This window comes from Salvelinus alpinus, chromosome 6 (genome assembly GCF_045679555.1).
Source record: "Salvelinus alpinus chromosome 6, SLU_Salpinus.1, whole genome shotgun sequence".
Lineage (NCBI taxonomy): Eukaryota > Metazoa > Chordata > Actinopteri > Salmoniformes > Salmonidae > Salvelinus > Salvelinus alpinus.
The window spans coordinates 7584543-7603715 of record NC_092091.1 but is presented as its reverse complement, the minus strand read 5'-3'; the positions used below and the strand labels follow the sequence as shown (position 1 = coordinate 7603715).

The following is a 19173-nucleotide window of genomic DNA, read 5'->3' as shown; positions in this document are numbered from 1 at the left end:
GTCTGTCTGTCTGTCTGTCTGTCTGTCTGTCTGTCTGTCTGTCTGTCTGTCTGTCTGTCTGTCTGTCTGTCTTGACATTCCTATTTTAACTTAATTTAATTTTAAATAATACGTTTGTCCCCTTAGCTGGCCTGCGTCTCAGTGAGACAATTCTCCTGGTTTGTGGCAGTGGGTCGTCCAGTCAGGGACAGTTGCTCTGTGACACCAGAGGGGGCGCTGTTGGTGTCACGTATAGACGCAGGCATCAAACTGACCTTCCCCCCGGACTGCACTGTTCAGACACGCACCATCACTCTACAGGTACAGTCCAGTATTCACCATCACTCTACAGGTACTGTCCGGTATTCACCATCACTCTACAAGTACAGTCCGGTATTCACCATCACTCTACAGGTACAGTCCGGTATTCACCATCACTCTACAGGTACAGTCCGGTATTCACCATCACTCTACAGGTACAGTCCGGTATTCACCATCACTCTACAGGTACAGTACGGTATTCACCATCACTCTACAGGTACAGTCCAGTATTCACCATCACTCTACAGGTACAGTCCGGTATTCACCATCACTCTACAGGTACAGTACAGTATTCACCATCACTCTACAGGTACAGTCCAGTATGCACCATCACTCTACAGGTAAAGTCCAGTATTCACCATCACTCTACAGGTACAGTCCAGTATTCACCAGACACTGTCCAGACGTATTCACCATCACTCTACAGGTACAGTCCGGTATTCACCATCACTCTACAGGTACAGTCCGGTATTCACCATCACTCTACAGGTACAGTCCGGTATTCACCATCACTCTACAGGTACAGTCCGGTATTCACCATCACTCTACAGGTACAGTCCGGTATTCACCATCACTCTACAGGTACAGTCCGGTATTTACCATCACTCTACAGGTACAGTCCGGTATTCACCATCACTCTACAGGTACAGTCCGATATTCACCCTCACTCTACAGGTACAGTCCGGTATTCACCATCACTCTACAGGTACAGTCCGGTATTCACCATCACTCTACAGGTACAGTCCGGTATTCACCATCACTCTACAGGTACAGTACGGTATTCACCATCACTCTACAGGTACAGTCCGGTATTCACCATCACTCTACAGGTACAGTACGGTATTCACCATCACTCTACAGGTACAGTCCAGTATTCACCATCACTCTACAGGTACAGTCCGGTATTCACCATCACTCTACAGGTACAGTACAGTATTCACCATCACTCTACAGGTACAGTCCAGTATGCACCATCACTCTACAGGTAAAGTCCAGTATTCACCATCACTCTACAGGTACAGTCCAGTATTCACCAGACACTGTCCAGACGTATTCACCATCACTCTACAGGTACAGTCCGGTATTCACCATCACTCTACAGGTACAGTCCGGTATTCACCATCACTCTACAGGTACAGTCCGGTATTCACCATCACTCTACAGGTACAGTCCGGTATTCACCATCACTCTACAGGTACAGTCCGGTATTCACCATCACTCTACAGGTACAGTCCGGTATTCACCATCACTCTACAGGTACAGTCCGATATTCACCATCACTCTACAGGTACAGTCCGGTATTCACCATCACTCTACAGGTACAGTCCGGTATTCACCATCACTCTACAGGTACAGTCCGGTATTCACCATCACTCTACAGGTACAGTCCGGTATTCACCATCACTCTACAGGTACAGTCCGGTATTCACCATCACTCTACAGGTACAGTCCGGTATTCACCATCACTCTACAGGTACAGTCCGGTATTCACCATCACTCTACAGGTACAGTCCGGTATTCACCATCACTCTACAGGTACAGTCCGGTATTCACCATCACTCTACAGGTACAGTCCAGTATTCACCAGACACTGGTTCTTCCAGAGAGCATCGTTTGTTAGAACTTTTGAAAAACAACTCTAGCTAGTATCCTGTGTATTTTGGACACGTTTACTGTGCTTTCAGCAGCGAGAGTGGATGTAGATCCACTCTCTGCTCACTCCCCTTGTGTCTACAGGTGTTACAGGTGTCTGTCACTGAGGTCCAGACGTTGTGTGGAGACCCTCAGGCCAAAGTCAGTCCCCTCCTCTGTCTCTCTCAAGACCCCGGCATCCAATTCCTCCAGCCAATCAAGGTGCAGGTCCCTCTGCCGACTGGACTCACTGGTAGGTCTACTGGGTCCTGTTTGAAAACTGTTCGACGCTTTCATTCCTTTCCTCTCCACTTCAGATCCGACGTGATTGGATAGGTGTTAAAATGGTTATTCCACTTGGCTTTCAACCCGTCTAGCCGTTTCAGAAATGACTTCAAGTAGACCTGTCCTGTCTCTATGGAGACCCCAGCTCTACCTTTATTAATGTAACCATGTTGATGTCCCAGGTCATACAGTAGACCTGTCCTGTCTCTATGGAGACCCCAGCTCTACCTTTATTAATTTAACCATGTTGATGTCCCAGGTCATACAGTAGACCTGTCCTGTCTCCATGGAGACCCCAGCTCTACCTTTATTCATTTAACCATGTTGATGTCTCAGGTCATACAGTAGACCTGTCCTGTCTCCATGGAGACCCCAGCTCTACCTTTATTAATTTAACCATGTTGATGTCCCAGGTCATACAGTAGACCTGTCCTGTCTCCATGGAGACCCCATCTCTACCTTTATTAATTTAACCATGTTGATGTCCCAGGTCATACAGTAGACCTGTCCTGTCTCCATGGAGACCCCATCTCTACCTTTATTAATTTAACCATGTTGATGTCCCAGGTCATACAGTAGACCTGTCCTGTCTCCATGGAGACCCCATCTCTACCTTTATTAATTTAACCATGTTGTTGTTGTTGTTGATGTCCCAGGTCATACAGTAGACCTGTCCTGTCTCCATGGAGACCCCAGCTCTACCTTTATTAATTTAACCATGTTGATGTCCCAGGTCATACAGTAGACCTGTCCTGTCTCCATGGAGACCCCAGCTCTACCTTTATTCATTTAACCATGTTGATGTCCCAGGTCATACAGTAGACCTGTCCTGTCTCCATGGAGACCCCAGCTCTACCTTTATTAATTTAACCATGTTGATGTCCCAGGTCATACAGTAGACCTGTCCTGTCTCCATGGAGACCCCATCTCTACCTTTATTAATGTAACCATGTTGATGTCCCAGGTCATACAGTAGACCTGTCCTGTCTCCATGGAGACCCCATCTCTACCTTTATTAATGTAACCATGTTGATGTCCCAGGTCATACAGTAGACCTGTCCTGTCTCCATGGAGACCCCATCTCTACCTTTATTAATTTAACCATGTTGATGTCCCAGGTCATACAGTAGACCTGTCCTGTCTCCATGGAGACCCCAGCTCTACCTTTATTAATTTAACCATGTTGATGTCCCAGGTCATACAGTAGACCTGTCCTGTCTCCATGGAGACCCCAGCTCTACCTTTATTAATTTAACCATGTTGATGTCCCAGGTCATACAGTAGACCTGTCCTGTCTCCATGGAGACCCCAGCTCTACCTTTATTAATTTAACCATGTTGATGTCCCAGGTCATACAGTAGACCTGTCCTGTCTCCATGGAGACCCCAGCTCTACCTTTATTAATTTAACCATGTTGATGTCCCAGGTCATACAGTAGACCTGTCCTGTCTCCATGGAGACCCCAGCTCTACCTTTATTAATTTAACCATGTTGATGTCCCAGGTCATACAGTAGACCTGTCTTGTCTCCACCTGCTTCATGGAGACCCCAGCGCCCACACCTGGACAGACATAACCTCACAGGTGTCCCTCTACGTCACACAGCTCTACGCTATCTTCTACATCACCCACTTCTCCTGGTGAGTTCCTGTTATTCCAGACTACATGAACACACAGCTTTACAGTAGGAATGTCCTGTTATTCCAGACTACATGAACACACAGCTTTACAGTAGGAATGTCCTGTTATTCCAGACTACATGAACACACAGCTTTACAGTAGGAATGTCCTGTTATTCCAGACTACATGAACACACAGCTTTACAGTAGGAATGTCCTGTTATTCCAGACTACATGAACACACAGCTTTACAGTAGGAATGTCCTGTTATTCCAGACTACATGAACACACAGCTTTACAGTAGGAATGTCCTGTTATTCCAGACTACATGAACACACAGCTTTACAGTAGGAATGTCCTGTTATTCCAGACTACATGAACACACAGCTTTACAGTAATCAATCAATCAATCAAATGTATTTATAAAGCCCTTCTTACATCAGCTGATGTCACAAAGTGCTGTACAGAAACCCAGCCTAAAACCCGCAAGCAGTACAGGTGTAGAAGCAACTGCAAGCTAGCTAAATAGGACACATTAGCTAGCTATATAAGACACATTAGCTAGCTAAATAGAACACATTAGCTAGCTATATAAGACACATTAGCTAGCTAAATAGGACACATTAGCTAGCTATATAAGACACATTAGCTAGCTAAATAGAACACATTAGCTAGCTATATAAGACACATTAGCTAGCTAAATAGGACACATTAGCTAGCTAAATAGGACACATTAGCTAGCTATATAAGACACATTAGCTAGCTAAATAGGACACATTAGCTAGCTAAATAGGACACATTAGCTAGCTAAATAGAACACATTAGCTAGCTAAATAGGACACATTAGCTAGCTAAATAGAACACATTAGCTAGCTAAATAGAACACATTAGCTAGCTAAATAGAACACATTAGCTAGCTAAATAGAACACATTAGCTAGCTAAATAGGACACATTAGCTAGCTAAATAGAACACATTAGCTAGCTAAATAGAACACATTAGCTAGCTAAATAGAACACATTAGCTAGCTAAATAGAACACATTAGCTAGCTATATAGAACACATTAGCTAGCTAAATAGAACACATTAGCTAGCTAAATAGAACACATTAGCTAGCTAAATAGAACACATTAGCTAGCTAAATAGAACACATTAGCTAGCTAAATAGAACACATTAGCTAGCTAAATTGCCATGAATGTTTAATGCTTTTCGACCTGTCCCCAAATTAATATAATTGGTTCAGAGTCTGTTTTGATATTTCGCGTTTGGTTTGGTGTGGGGGGGGGGGGGGGGGGACGACAACATCTATCCGGTCTGGCCATAGTGTTAGAGTATGGTCTTCTGTCATTGGTCCTTGAGGCTCCACTACCCAGAGCCGTGGTCCACTACCCAGAGCTGTGGTCCACTACCCAGAGCTGTGGTCCACTACCCAGCTACCCAGAGCTGTGGTCCACTACCCAGCTACCCAGAGCTGTGGTCCACTACCCAGAGCTGTGGTCCACTACCCAGAGCTGTGGTCCACTACCCAGAGCTGTGGTCCACTACCCAGAGCTGTGGTCCGTACAGTGTACCTGAGCCCGAATCAGGTTCTATTGGCTACGTCTGTTAATAGTTTGTGTATATTATTCCAGGTACTGGCTGTGGTACACTACCCAGCGCTGTGTTAGTGGTGTGGTCCGTAGGGTCTATCAGAGACTGAAGCAGTTTCAGGTCCAGTTCCTGGTGCTACAGAGGAGAACAGACCCCAAACAGGTTCTGCTACAGTGCCTGCCTGCTGACAAGGTGGGTCCAATCAATCAATTAAGCCATTTTATTGATCTTCAGTCTGAAATGGATGATCTGCGTGGTAAGAGCTGGTGTTGGAGAAGAGAACCAACCTCAAACAGGTTCTGCTACAGTGCCGGGCCAGGCCAACAAGGTGGGTCGTGTATATAAGAGACCAAGGACAGTCAGTGTTACAGCAGCATCACTTCCTGAGACCAAGGACAATGTTATAGCAGCATCACTTCCTGAGACCAAGGACAGTCAGTGTTATAGCAGCATCACTTCCTGAGACCAAGGACAGTCAGTGTTATAGCAGCATCACTTCCTGAGACCGAGGACAGTCAGTGTTATAGCAGCATCACTTCCTGAGACCTTGCAAGGGCAGTCAGTGTTACAGCAGCATCACTTCCTGAGACCAAGGACAGTCAGTGTTATAGCAGCATCACTTCCTGAGACCAAGGGCAGTCAGTGTTACAGCAGCATCACTTCCTGAGACCAAGGACAGTCAGTGTTATAGCAGCATCACTTCTTGAGACGAAGGACAGTCAGTGTTACAGCAGCATCACTTCCTGAGACCAAGGACAGTCAGTGTTATAGCAGCATCACTTCCTGAGACCAAGGACAGTCAGTATTGCAGCAGCATCACTTCCTGAGACCGAGGACAGTCAGTGTTATAGCAGCATCACTTCCTGAGACCGAGGACAGTCAGTGTTATAGCAGCATCACTTCCTGAGACCGAGGACAGTCAGTGTTATAGCAGCATCACTTCCTGAGACCAAGGACAGTCAGTGTTATAGCAGCATCACTTCCTGAGACCAAGGACAGTCAGTGGCTGTATCAAATGCATTGTACATCAGACTTTCCACTGCAAGTTTTAGAAGTGCAGGAATGTTAGAAGATCCACCGTGTGTTGATGTCATAATGTGTGTTGATGTCATAATGTGTGGTGATGTCATAATGTGTGTTGATGTCATAATGTGTGTTGATGTCATAATGTGTACAGTAAATATCTGATGCGCCGTATGACAATATGTAACAGGTGGACAACAGAGTGCAGTCTCTGTCAGAGCAGTACGATGGCCCACAACCCTCAGACCTCTGTGACCTGTTGGAGGGAGAGCAGTTCTTCGCTGGCTTCGAGAGGGGCCTAGACGTCAGCGCAGGTACATTTGGGAAATAATGATACATTTTAAATACAATTTGAAGGACATCTTCCCGGTGAAATACTACTACGTCCTCTCTCTTTCAGACAGACCAGACTGTGCGGAAGGGAGACTGTCGTTTGTCTTCTACTCTCGGTTGAAGAATCTCAAAGAGGTGTACGTCTGTCCTACACAGAAGCAGGAGGGGTCAATCAGGGGCCAGGTGAGAGACTAGTGACCCCTGACATAGAGAGGGTCTACAGTAGATACAGACATTTTATAACTATGGTACATTATTCATAAAGTGCTTTATTAGGTAAGGGATAAACACCAACGTTTTGTACATTACCTTGGAAATAATGGAGGACACACCTGTTTTGAGCCCCATCTGTTTAGCTAATACATTTTTTTATTTGGGCGTTAATACGTGTCACATATCAGTTTGCAAACAATGTAAAAAATAAATATACAAAAAAATATTTGAATTAACGAAGCCGCTTAAAAACATCGTCTCTTTTTTTGTTTTCTTGAGTAAGGCAGGTCCAAAATGCAGGTGTTTCAGCCCAGCTCAGTGCTTTCTATGGTGGTGGGGCAGCCAGCAGGAAATACAGAGTGTAGGGGTGGGTAATGTTCTCTAGTTACGCCGTGATTGGTTCAGTGTTCTGAGAAATCTATGGGTAGAGCTCGAAAATTCAAGCCCCTTAAAATCAAACTTTATTTATACCACAGGTGTAGACCTTACTGTGAAATGCGTACTTACAAGCCCTTAACCAACAATGCAGTTCAAGAAATAGAATTGATTAAATATTTATTAAATAAACTAAAGTCAACAACAACAAAAAATTGAATCAATCGACTCCTGGTACCGAGTCAGTGTATATTGAAATGTAATGCCCATTCTAGAATGCTCTTTTAGCCAATCAGAAACGAGTATTCAACAATGCTGTGGTACAAATGTTTCATAATTATTGTAATTAGATGATATATACGCAGTAGGGATTTAAAATACAATTTTTTAAATGTATTCTTTTTAAATGCCATCTAGTGGCCAAAATCTAAATTGTGCCTAAACTACTATAATATATTATGGCCTTTCTCTCTCTATTTCAAATATTTTATTTATTTTTATTTATTTTACCAGGTAAGTTGACTGAGAACACATTCTCATTTACAGCAAAGACCTGGGGAATAGTTACAGGGGAGATGAAAGAGCCCATTGTAAGCTGGGGATGATTAGGTGACCGTGATGGTATAAGGGCCAGATTGGGAATTTAGCCAGGACACAGGGGTTAACACCCCTACTCTTATGATAAGTACCATGGGATCTTTAGTGACCACAGAGTCAGGACACCCGTTTAACATCCCAGCCAAAAGATGGCACCCTACACAGACCAATGTCCCCAATCACTGCCCTGGGGCATTGGGATATTTTTTTTAGACCAGAGAAAAGGGTGCCTCCTACTGGCCCTCCAACACCACTTCCAGCAGCATCTGGTCTCCCATCCAGGGACCGACATGGACCAACCCTGCTTAGCTTCAGAAGCAAGCCAGCAGTGGGATGCAGGGTGGTATGCTGCTGGCAAAGATGATGGAACAAAAACAAACACATTGAAAACGCATGTTCTTTTTGTTTGTATTTTCTTTTACCAGATCTAATGTGTTATATTCTCCTACATTAATTTCACATTTCCACAAACTTCAAAGTGTTTCCTTTCAAATGGTATCACGAATATGCATATCCTTGCTTCAGGTCCTGAGCTACAGGCAGTTCGATTTGGTCATTTTAGGTGAAAATTTAAAAAAAGGATATGCATCCTTAAGAGGATAAAAAACATATGTTTTATTATTTGGGGCAGCAGGTAGCCTAGTGGTTAGAGCGTTGGGCCAGTAACCAAAAGTTTGCTGGAGCTGACAAGGTAAAAATCTGTTGTTCTGCCCCTGAACAAGGCAGTTAACCCATTTGTTCCCCGGTATGACATCATTGTAAATAAGAACTTGTTCTTAACGGACTTGCCTGGTTAAATAAAGGTTAAATAAATGAAATAAAATTGAAAGACTATTCTATCTGAAGTTCTCTCTCCTCTCCAGGTGTCTTTTTATCGAGGGGAGGTTCCCAGTGACATACCACAGGAAGTGGCTAGGAAAAGGAAAGGACACGACAGCCAATGGCTGGCCACCTTACCACTCAGACTTCCTGTAAGTGAGAACAACAGCCAATGGCTGGCCACCTTACCACTCAGACTTCCTGTAAGTGAGAACAACAGCCAATGGCTGGCCACCTTACCACTCAGACTTACTGTAAGTGTGAACAACAGCCAATGGCTGGCCACCTTACCACTCGGACTTCCTGTAAGAGAACAGAGCATGCTCAGTCAGAGACACCCTTCTCTAGCCTGTTCCCAGATCTGTTTGTGCTGTACAGATGTAGGCTCATAATTTGAGCCAGTTTCCTACAGAAGGAAAATAATCCTGCATCCTGGATTATAATGAATGAAGAACAAGAAGGCACACTCTTTAAGCTCCCAATTCACAGCGTTACTACGTAGTATTCTTTATAAGCCCAGCACCTATGTTTTTAAGGATGTGTGTATGACCACAAACTTTTCTATAGATTATAATTAATGGACATTTTGTAGGGATTGATAAGGAAAATCAAGTCTGAAATTTCAAAGTAGAAATTACAAATCTTCAGAAGCCTTTTTAAACCTCAAATACACTACACATTTAAAATGTCCTGAATTGCAGAAAAGTTCTCCTGCAACAGCGTGATCAAATTAAGATCCTACATCTGTATAGCCAACTTCTATGTTTGGCCTGGCATGACAATGACCATCGGCGGTGGCTATTCAGCACAAACAGATATGAGATCACACAAACTGCTTGTGAAGTCTTTATTTTCCAAGCATCAGGACAAGCATTTCGCTATACTCGCATAAACATCTGCTAACCATGTGTATGTGACCGATAAGATTTGATTTGATTTGACATGTCAGATGTTTGAGTACCCACTACCCAGTACTACTATCCTTTGTAAATATTGGATCTTCTTACCACTTCTCTCATCCTCATCCTCCACTTCACTCTGGCTGGGATTCAAACTAACACATCTGTGCTAAGCAATATACTTTTAAAGGTAATGTCCCTGATATTCAATAGACTTTTAAAGGTAATGTCCCTGATATTCAATAGACTTTTAAAAGTAATGTCCCTGATATTCAATAGACTTTTAAAGGTAATGTCCCTGATATTCATGGGGGATAATTTCACTGGGCAGGGGCGTAGCCATGGGTGGCCACCGACTTGGGAGCCAGGTCCAGCCAATCAAAATACCCTTTTCACCACAAAAGGGCGTTTATTACAGACAGAAATACTCCTCCGTTTCGTCAGCTGTCCGGGTGGCTGGTCTCAGACAATCCCTCAGGTGAAGAAGCCGGATGTGGAGGTCCTGGGCTGGCGTGGTTACACGTGGTCTGCGGTTGTGAGGCCGGTTGACGTACTGCCAAATTCTCTAAAACAACGTTGGATGCGGCTTATGGTAGAGAAATGTACATTAAATTCTCTGGCAAGAGCTCTGGTGGACATTCCTAAATGCCAATTGCATGCTCCCTCAAAATTTGAGACATCTGTGGCATTGTGTTGTGTGACAAAACTGCACATTTTAGTGGCCTTTTATTGTCCCCTGCACAAGGTGCACCTGTGTAATGATCATGCTATTTAATCAGGTTCTTGATATGCCACACCTGTCAGGTGGATGGATTATCTTGACAAAGGATCAACAGCTCACTAACAAGGAATGAAACAAATCTGTGCGCAAAATATGAATGCAAAAATTACGTACAGTGGGGAGAACAAGTATTTGATACACTGCCGATTTTGCAGGTTTTCCTACTTACAAAGCATGTAGAGGTCTGTAATTTTTATCATAGGTACACTTCAACTATGAGAGACGGAATCTAAAACAAAAATCCAGAAAATCACATTGTATGATTTTTAAGTAATTAATTTGCATTTTATTGCATGACATAAGTATTTGATACATCAGAAAAGCAGAACTTAATATTTGGTACAGAAACCTTTGTTTGCAATTACAGAGATCATACGTTTCCTGTAGTTCTTGACTAGGTTTGCACACACTGCAGCAGGGATTTTGGCCCACTCCTCCCTACAGATCTTCTCCAGATCCTTCAGGTTTCGGGGCTGTCGCTGGGCAATACGGAGTTTCAGCTCCCTCCAAAGATTTTCTATTGGGTTCAGGTCTGGAGACTGGCTAGGCCACTCCAGGACCTTGAGATGCTTCTTACGGAGCCACTCCTTAGTTGCCATGGCTGTGTGCTTCGTGTCGTTGTCATGCTGGAAGACCCAGCCACGACCCATCTTCAATGCTCTTACTGAGGGAAGGAGGTTGTTGGCCAAGATCTCGCGATACATGGCCCCATCCATCCTCCCCTCAATACGGTGCAGTCGTCCTGTCCCCTTTGCAGAAAAGCAGCCCCAAAGAATGATGTTTCCACCTCCATGCTTCACGGTTGGGATGGTGTTCTTGGGGTTGTACTCATACTTCTTCTTCCTCCAAACACGGCGAGTGGAGTTAGACCAAAAAGCTATATTTTTGTCTCATCAGACCACATGACCTTCTCCCATTCCTCCTCTGGATCATCCAGATGGTCATTGGCAAACTTCAGACGGGCCTGGACATGCACTGGCTTAAGCAGGGGGACCTTGCGTGCGCTGCAGGATTTTAATCCATGACGGCGTAGTGTGTTACTAATGGTTTTCTTTGAGACTGTGGTCCCAGCTCTCTTCAGGTCATTGACCAGGTCCTGCCGTGTAGTTCTGGGCTGATCCCTCACCTTCCTCATGATCATTGATGCCCCACGAGGTGAAATCTTGCATGGAGCCCCAGACCGAGGGTGATTGACCGTCATCTTGAACTTCTTCCATTTTCTAATAATTGCGCCAACAGTTGTTTCCTTCTCACCAAGCTGCTTGCCTATTGTCCTGTAGCCCATCCCAGCCTTGTGCAGGTCTACAATTTTATCCCTGATGTCCTTACACAGCTCTCTGGTCTTGGCCATTGTGGAGAGGTTGGAATCTGTTTGATTGAGTGTGTGGACAGGTGTCTTTTATACAGGTAACGAGTTCAAACAGGTGCAGTTAATACAGGTAATGAGTGGAGAACAGGAGGGCTTCTTAAAGAAAAACTAACAGGTCTGTGAGAGCCGGAATTCTTACTGGTTGGTAGGTGATCAAATACTTATGTCATGCAATAAAATGCAAATTAATTATTTAAAAATCATACAATGTGATTTTCTAGATTTTTGTTTTAGATTCCATCTCTCACAGTTGAAGTGTACCTATGATAAAAATTACAGACCTCTACATGCTTTGTAAGTAGGAAAACCTGCAAAATCGGCAGTGTATCAAATACTTGTTCTCCCCACTGTATGAAACATTTCTGGGATCTTTTATTTCAGCTCATGAAACATGGGACCAACACTTTACATGTTGCGTTTTTACATTTTTGTTCAGTGTATATGCGTTCCCGACATCTTCAGTTCTCACTAATTTCAATAAATCACCTCCGTTTTCACTTCAACGTTCCTGCCGCCAGGGGTGCCCCTTGAGTCCGTTGCTATTCGGCATTGCTATGGAAGCCCTACCTAGCTACTAGTATCAGGAGCCATGTTTTCATTGCTCCGCTAAACATGGGCAAGGTTGATCACCGCATTGTCACTCTATATGCGGATGGCGTCATTTTGTTCCTTTCACGCCCCGAAGAGTTACTCCCACCGCTGTTGGAGCTCATCGAATCATTTGGAGCGGTCTCTTGGTACACCATAAACTGGGATAAAACTGAATTCATGCCTCTTAAAGGCGTGAATTAAACCCAGACTTAAAATACCTTTTTAAAATCACAAGATAATTAAATATTTAAGTGTTGTCATCCCCATGCCCATGCTGAATTGATTTATAATTGGAACTACAGTATCTCGACATGACAGAGAAGTTAAAGCGTAACACTGAGATCTGGAGAGTGTTGCCTCCCTCTATGATAGGCTGTGCTATTAAAATGGCTACAGTCACCAAAATTCCTTGTATCTCTTTCAGAATCTGCGGATTTTAACATCTTGCCTTTTTGTGTGGGGAGACAAAGTACGCCCCCCCCCCCCTCCCAAAAAAAACCCACGTGATCAAGCCTGCCAAATTTTCAGCGTTGTTATTAGGCTGCAAATGCTAGAGCACTGGTTTATTGGCAAGATGCATACCCTTGTGTGGTAGATCCCTTCCATGGCTCGCTATTGAACAAGATATACACAACACCTCTCTGCCAGCACTTCTCTTTTCATCCACTAAATTAGTACATAAAAATAATACATTTGGTATCAAATAAGGACAACATTCAGTCTCCTGGAGAACTCTGTCTGTACTCCTATTTGCTATTATTTTAAAATGGACTAAACAAAATGAGCTAACCATGCCCCCCCCCCCCCCCCCCCTCACTACCTTCCTATTCTGGAAGGGAAAGGGCATTACTACTATTACAGACCTTTATATTAATACTACTTTAGTTTGGGGTCACTTATAAAAGGTCACTTTGTGGTCACTTCCTTGTTTTTTTAAAAAGAAAAGCTCATTTTGTTTAGTCCATTTTAAAATAACATCAAATTGATTAGAAATACAGTGTAGACATTGTTAATGTTGTAAATGACTATTGTAGCTGGAAACGGCAGATTTTTAATGGAATATCTACATAGGTGTACAGAGGCCCATTATCAGCAACCATCACTCCTGTGTTCCAATGGCACGTTGTGTTAGCTAATCCAAGTTTATAATTTTAAAAGGCTAATTGATCATTAGAAAACCCTTTTGCAATTATGTTAGCACAGCTGAAAACTGATGTTCTGATTAAAGAAGCAATAAAACTGTCCTTCTTTAGACTAGTTGAGTATCTGGAGCATCAGCATTTGTGGGTTTGATTACAGGCTCAAAATGGCCAGAAACAAATAACTTTCTTCTGAAACTCGTCAGTCTATTCTTGTTCTGAGAAATGAAGGCTATTCCATGCGAGAAATTGCCAAGAAACTGAAGATCTCGTACAACGCTATGTACTACTCCCTTCACAGAACAGTGCAAACTGTCTCTAACCGGAATAGAAAGAGGAGTGGGAGGCCCCGGTGCACAACTGATCAAGAGGACAAGTACATTAGAGTGTCTAGTTTGAGAAACAGACACCTCACAAGTCCTCAACTGGCAGCTTCATTAAATAGTACCCGCAAAACACCAGTCTCAACGTCAACAGTGAAGAGGCAACTCCGGGATGCTGGCCTTCTAGGCAAATATATATATATTTCAAAAACATGGACATTTCTAAGTGACCCCGAACTTTTGAACGGCAGCGTAATTTATTACATTATCTTCAGAAAAAAAATTATGTTCGCTAAAATATACCAAATTCTAAGGCAATTACACCTGCCCGCGAACTGTATACTTTCATGAACCTCGCCCCTGACTCCAAGAGTTTGATCTCCAGATGAGTAGATCACTTTACAGCATACTACTCTGTTTCCACACAACATTTGAAGGAGACCTGAGAGGAAGACCTTGTTATGGAGATTAATGATGACAGTTTGGGCTGATTGCCTTCCAGATACTTGTGCTCGATAAACTCCCGACACCAAACTTATTCAATACAAAGTGATTCACAGACTGGACTATTGCTGTACCAAATTACACTCGTCTTTACCCCTCGGTCTCTCCGATATGCCGAGGGTACCCTAGGTCACCTCTTCTGGTCATGCCCCAAACTGCACACATTCTGGCAGGATATTTGGAAGTGCCATTGGAACACAGGAGTGATGGTTGCTGATAATGGGCCTCTGTACGCCTATGTAGATATTCCATTAAAATCAACTGTTTCCAGCTACAATAGTACCCAAAAATATTTATGTACATGTTCCAGATTTAGCCAGACGGTTAATTTTACACTTTCCCACCCACTCAGGCTATGAACTCTGATAGGGTAGTAATGGTATGAGCCTCTTCCTCTACTTCCTGTCTTCACCACCCTCTCAGGCTATGAACTCTGATAGGGTAGTAATGGTATGAGCCTCTTCCTCTACTTCCTGTCCTCACCACCCTCTCTCCCTTCCCTTCAGGGCCTGAACTCAGAGGGTGGTAGTAATGGTATGGACTGGGAGCAGCCCCAGTATCCTCCGCTGAACCTGGGAGATCCAGAGAGCGGGTATCTGACTGAGGCTAACCTGCTGGCCATCTCCCTGCAGATCGGACAGGACTGGAGGTCCATCGGTATCAACCTGGGAATCAGCTACCAGGAGCTGGACCGCATACAGTACAAATACAGGTGGGTATGTTCATTAGGCACCAAATGTAAGAAAACTGACCGAAACAGGGAGGCATTACCTGTACTTATCCAATAAGAAACATTAATTTTGCATTAAGTACAAATACACGTTGGCATGATGGTTACTGTGATGGAGAGCCCAGGGTCCTGTTCATTAGGCACCAAATGTAAGAGAAAAAAAAGCGGGTTTTGAGACTGGGAGGGACTTCCTGGACTTGAGAAAAGCTCAATCTTTCATTTTTTTTTCTGTTGCAGATGACTTTTGAAACGTTTTTTCCCTCGTTATGTACCCTAATGAACAAGAGCCAGGACGTGTTCACTTTAGAATGATTAACCACCCTGCATGCAACCGTATAGCGTATAGCCCCTATGCCAGTGGATGTTCTTACAGACCAGGGTGCATATTTAGTTTTTTTATTGGGATGGGAGGTTCCGGTGCTGGTTCAGGATAGGTCTCACTCACAGCAATCAAATGGATAGTTTCAGTACCCCTGTGAATGGTCATAACCTTTCATAGGAACAGAAAGCAAACAGAGGTTGACCTTTGAACTTTGTAAATTTATATAATACAACAAAAAAATGACATTCTAGATTTGGGGCTTGCAAATAACCTTTATAATAGATGACATATGTAACCCTAAATGAATTAAGACAAAATTAAACCGTGTACGATCTTAACAGTTAAAGTACATTAATTCATTATTCTCTGGAAACTACCTCTGGAATACAAACGTATGCGATGGCCGTATGACACATTACATGTGTCAGTATTTCCAGTTATTTCCATTAAGGTTGCAACAAGATATGCATGAAAATTAGCATGAATTATTTTTTAATTTTTTATTCTGTCCCTTCATAAACTAACACCAACATTTAATTCTGTTTATCAAGGAGTACAGTATGAGGAGTCCGTCTTATTTGATTCTGAATCAAACTTTTATTTGAGTCGTACAGTATTTCATTTAGAATTACATTTTGGTTTCAGTTGTATAATATTTGATTCTGAATCAATCTTTTATTTGAGTCTTATTTGACTCTGATTCACGTGGTGAATGTGCATCAGATGAGATCTCAATTACTGACCTTGACCTGTTGTAAAGTGATGTGTCACATTGTCATTAGCAACACTATGCAGATTAAACTGTGGGATTATCATGAAGCTAGATTAATATAGGACATGAACAAAACTGAACCTAAGAATAACGAGTTAAACTCACCCTCATCAATATGTTTGGGAACCCTTTATTTGAAGGTTAAGTGCATAAGGACTAAAGAAACTATTCATAACCCATTTATAACCCATTCATAACCCATACATAACCCATACATTTCAAATTCATAACCCATACATAACCAATACATATCCCATACATGACCCATTTATAATCATACATAACCCATACATAACCCATTCATTGTCCATACATAACCCATTCATAAACCATACATAAACCATACATAAACCATACATAGTCCATACATAGTCCATACATAACCCATTCATAATTCATACATAATCCATACAAAACCCATTCATAGTCCATACATTATCCATACATAGTCCATACATAACCCATACATAGTCCATACATAGTCCATACATAACCCATTCATAACCCATACATAACCCATTCATAGTCCATACATAATCATACATAACCCATTCATAACCATACATAACCCATTCATAGTCCATACATAACCATTCATAATCCATACATAACCCATTCATAACCCATTCATAACCCATACATAGTCCATACATAACCCATTCATAGGTCATACATAACCCATACATAATCCATTCATAGTCCATACATTACCAATACATAACCCATATATATCCCATACATAACCCATTCATATTCCATACATAACCCATTCATAATCCATACATAAACCATTCATTACCCATACATAACCCATTCATAACCCATACATAACCCATACATAGTCCATACATAACCCATACATAAACCATACATAACCCATTCATAAACCATACATAACCCATTCATAATCCATACATAATCCATACAAAACCCATTCATAGTCCATACATTATCCATACATAACCTATACATATCCCATTCATAGTCCATACATAATCCATACATAACCCATACATAGTCCATACATAGTCCATACATAGTCCATACATAGTCCATACATAACCCATACATAACCCATTCATAAACCATACATAACCCATTCATAGTCCATACATTATCCATACATAACCCATTCATAGTCCATACATAACCCATACATAACCCATACATAGTCCATACATAGTCCATACATAACCCATACATAGTCCATACATAACCCATTCATAACCCATACATATCGCATTCATAGTCCATACATAACCCATACATAACCCATACATGACCCATACATAACCCATACATAACCCATTCACAAGCATACATAACCCATTCATAGTCCATACATAACCATACATAACCCATTTATAGTCCATACATAACCATTCATAACCCATTCATAGTCCATTCATAATCCATACATAACCCATTCATAACCCATACATAACCCATTCATAGGTCATACATAACCCATACATAATCCATTCATAGTCCATACATTACCAATACATAACCCATACATATCCCATTCATAGTCCATACATAGTCCATACATAACCCATTCATAGTCCATACATAACCCATTCATAAACTATACATAACCCATTCATAATCCATTCATAGTCCATACATTATCCATACATAACCCATACATTTCCCATTCATAGTCCATACATAACCCATTCATAACCCATTCATAGTCCATACATAACCCATTCATAACCTATACATAACCCATAAATAACCCATAACCCATTCATAGTCCATACATAACCCATTCATAACCCATACATAACCCATTCATAGTCCATACATAACCCATTCATAACCCATTCATAGTCCATACATAACCCATTCATAACCTATACATAACCCATTCATAGTCCATACATAACCCATTCATAGTCCATACATAACCCATTCATAGTCCATACATAACCCATTCATAGTCCATACATAACCCATTCATAGTCCATACATAACCCATTAATAACCCATTCATAAACCATACATATCCCATTCATAGTCCATACATAACACATTCATAACCCATACATAACCCATTCATAGTCCATACATAACCCATTCATAGTCCATACATAACCCATTCATAGTCCATACATAACACATTCATAGTCCATACATAACCCATTAATAAACCATACATAACCCATTCATAGTCCATACATAACCCATTCATAACCTATACATAACCCATTCATAGTCCATACATAACCCATTCATAGTCCATACATAACCCATTCATAGTCCATACATAACCCATTCATAGTCCATACATAACCCATTAATAACCCATTCATAAACCATACATATCCCATTCATAGTCCATACATAACACATTCATAACCCATACATAACCCATTCATAGTCCATACATAACCCATTCATAGTCCATACATAACCCATTAATAACCCATACATAACCCATTCATAGTCCATACATAACCCATTCATAGTCCATACATAACACATTCATAACCCATACATAACCCATTCATAGTCCATACATAACCCATTCATAGTCCATACATAACCCATTAATAACCCATACATAACACATTCATAGTCCATACATAACACATACATTTTGTATACATTTTTTGGCCCCTTTTTTCTCCCCAATTTCTTGGTATCCAATTGGTAGTTAGTCTTGTCTCATCGCTGCAACTCCAGTCCGTACTGGAGAGGCGAAGGTCAAGAGCCTTGCGTCCTCCGGAACACGACCCAGCCAAGCCGCACTGCTTCTTGACACAACGCCCACTTAACCCGGGAAGCCAGCCGCACCAATGTGTCGGAGGAAACACCGTACACCTGGTGACCGTGTCAGCGTGCATTGCGCCCGTCCCGCCACAGGAGTCGCTAGTGCGCGATGGGACAAGGACATCCCTGCCGGCCAAACCCTCCCCTAACCCGGACGACGCTGGGCCAATTGTGCGCCGC

General features: G+C 42.3%; 1 protein-coding gene across 1 annotated transcript in view; it reads left to right on the top strand.

Moving 5' to 3' along the window:
* The window catches only part of pidd1 (p53-induced death domain protein 1), a 40373-nt gene that overhangs the window by 10322 nt on the left and 10878 nt on the right, over positions 1-19173 (top strand). The window contains exons 8-15 of the mRNA XM_071405197.1: positions 127-300; positions 2038-2185; positions 3721-3856; positions 5467-5617; positions 6639-6762; positions 6849-6964; positions 8830-8937; positions 14898-15103. Coding sequence (XP_071261298.1) covers positions 127-300; positions 2038-2185; positions 3721-3856; positions 5467-5617; positions 6639-6762; positions 6849-6964; positions 8830-8937; positions 14898-15103 — 1163 coding nt within the window. The remainder of the gene's footprint in view (positions 1-126; positions 301-2037; positions 2186-3720; positions 3857-5466; positions 5618-6638; positions 6763-6848; positions 6965-8829; positions 8938-14897; positions 15104-19173) is intronic.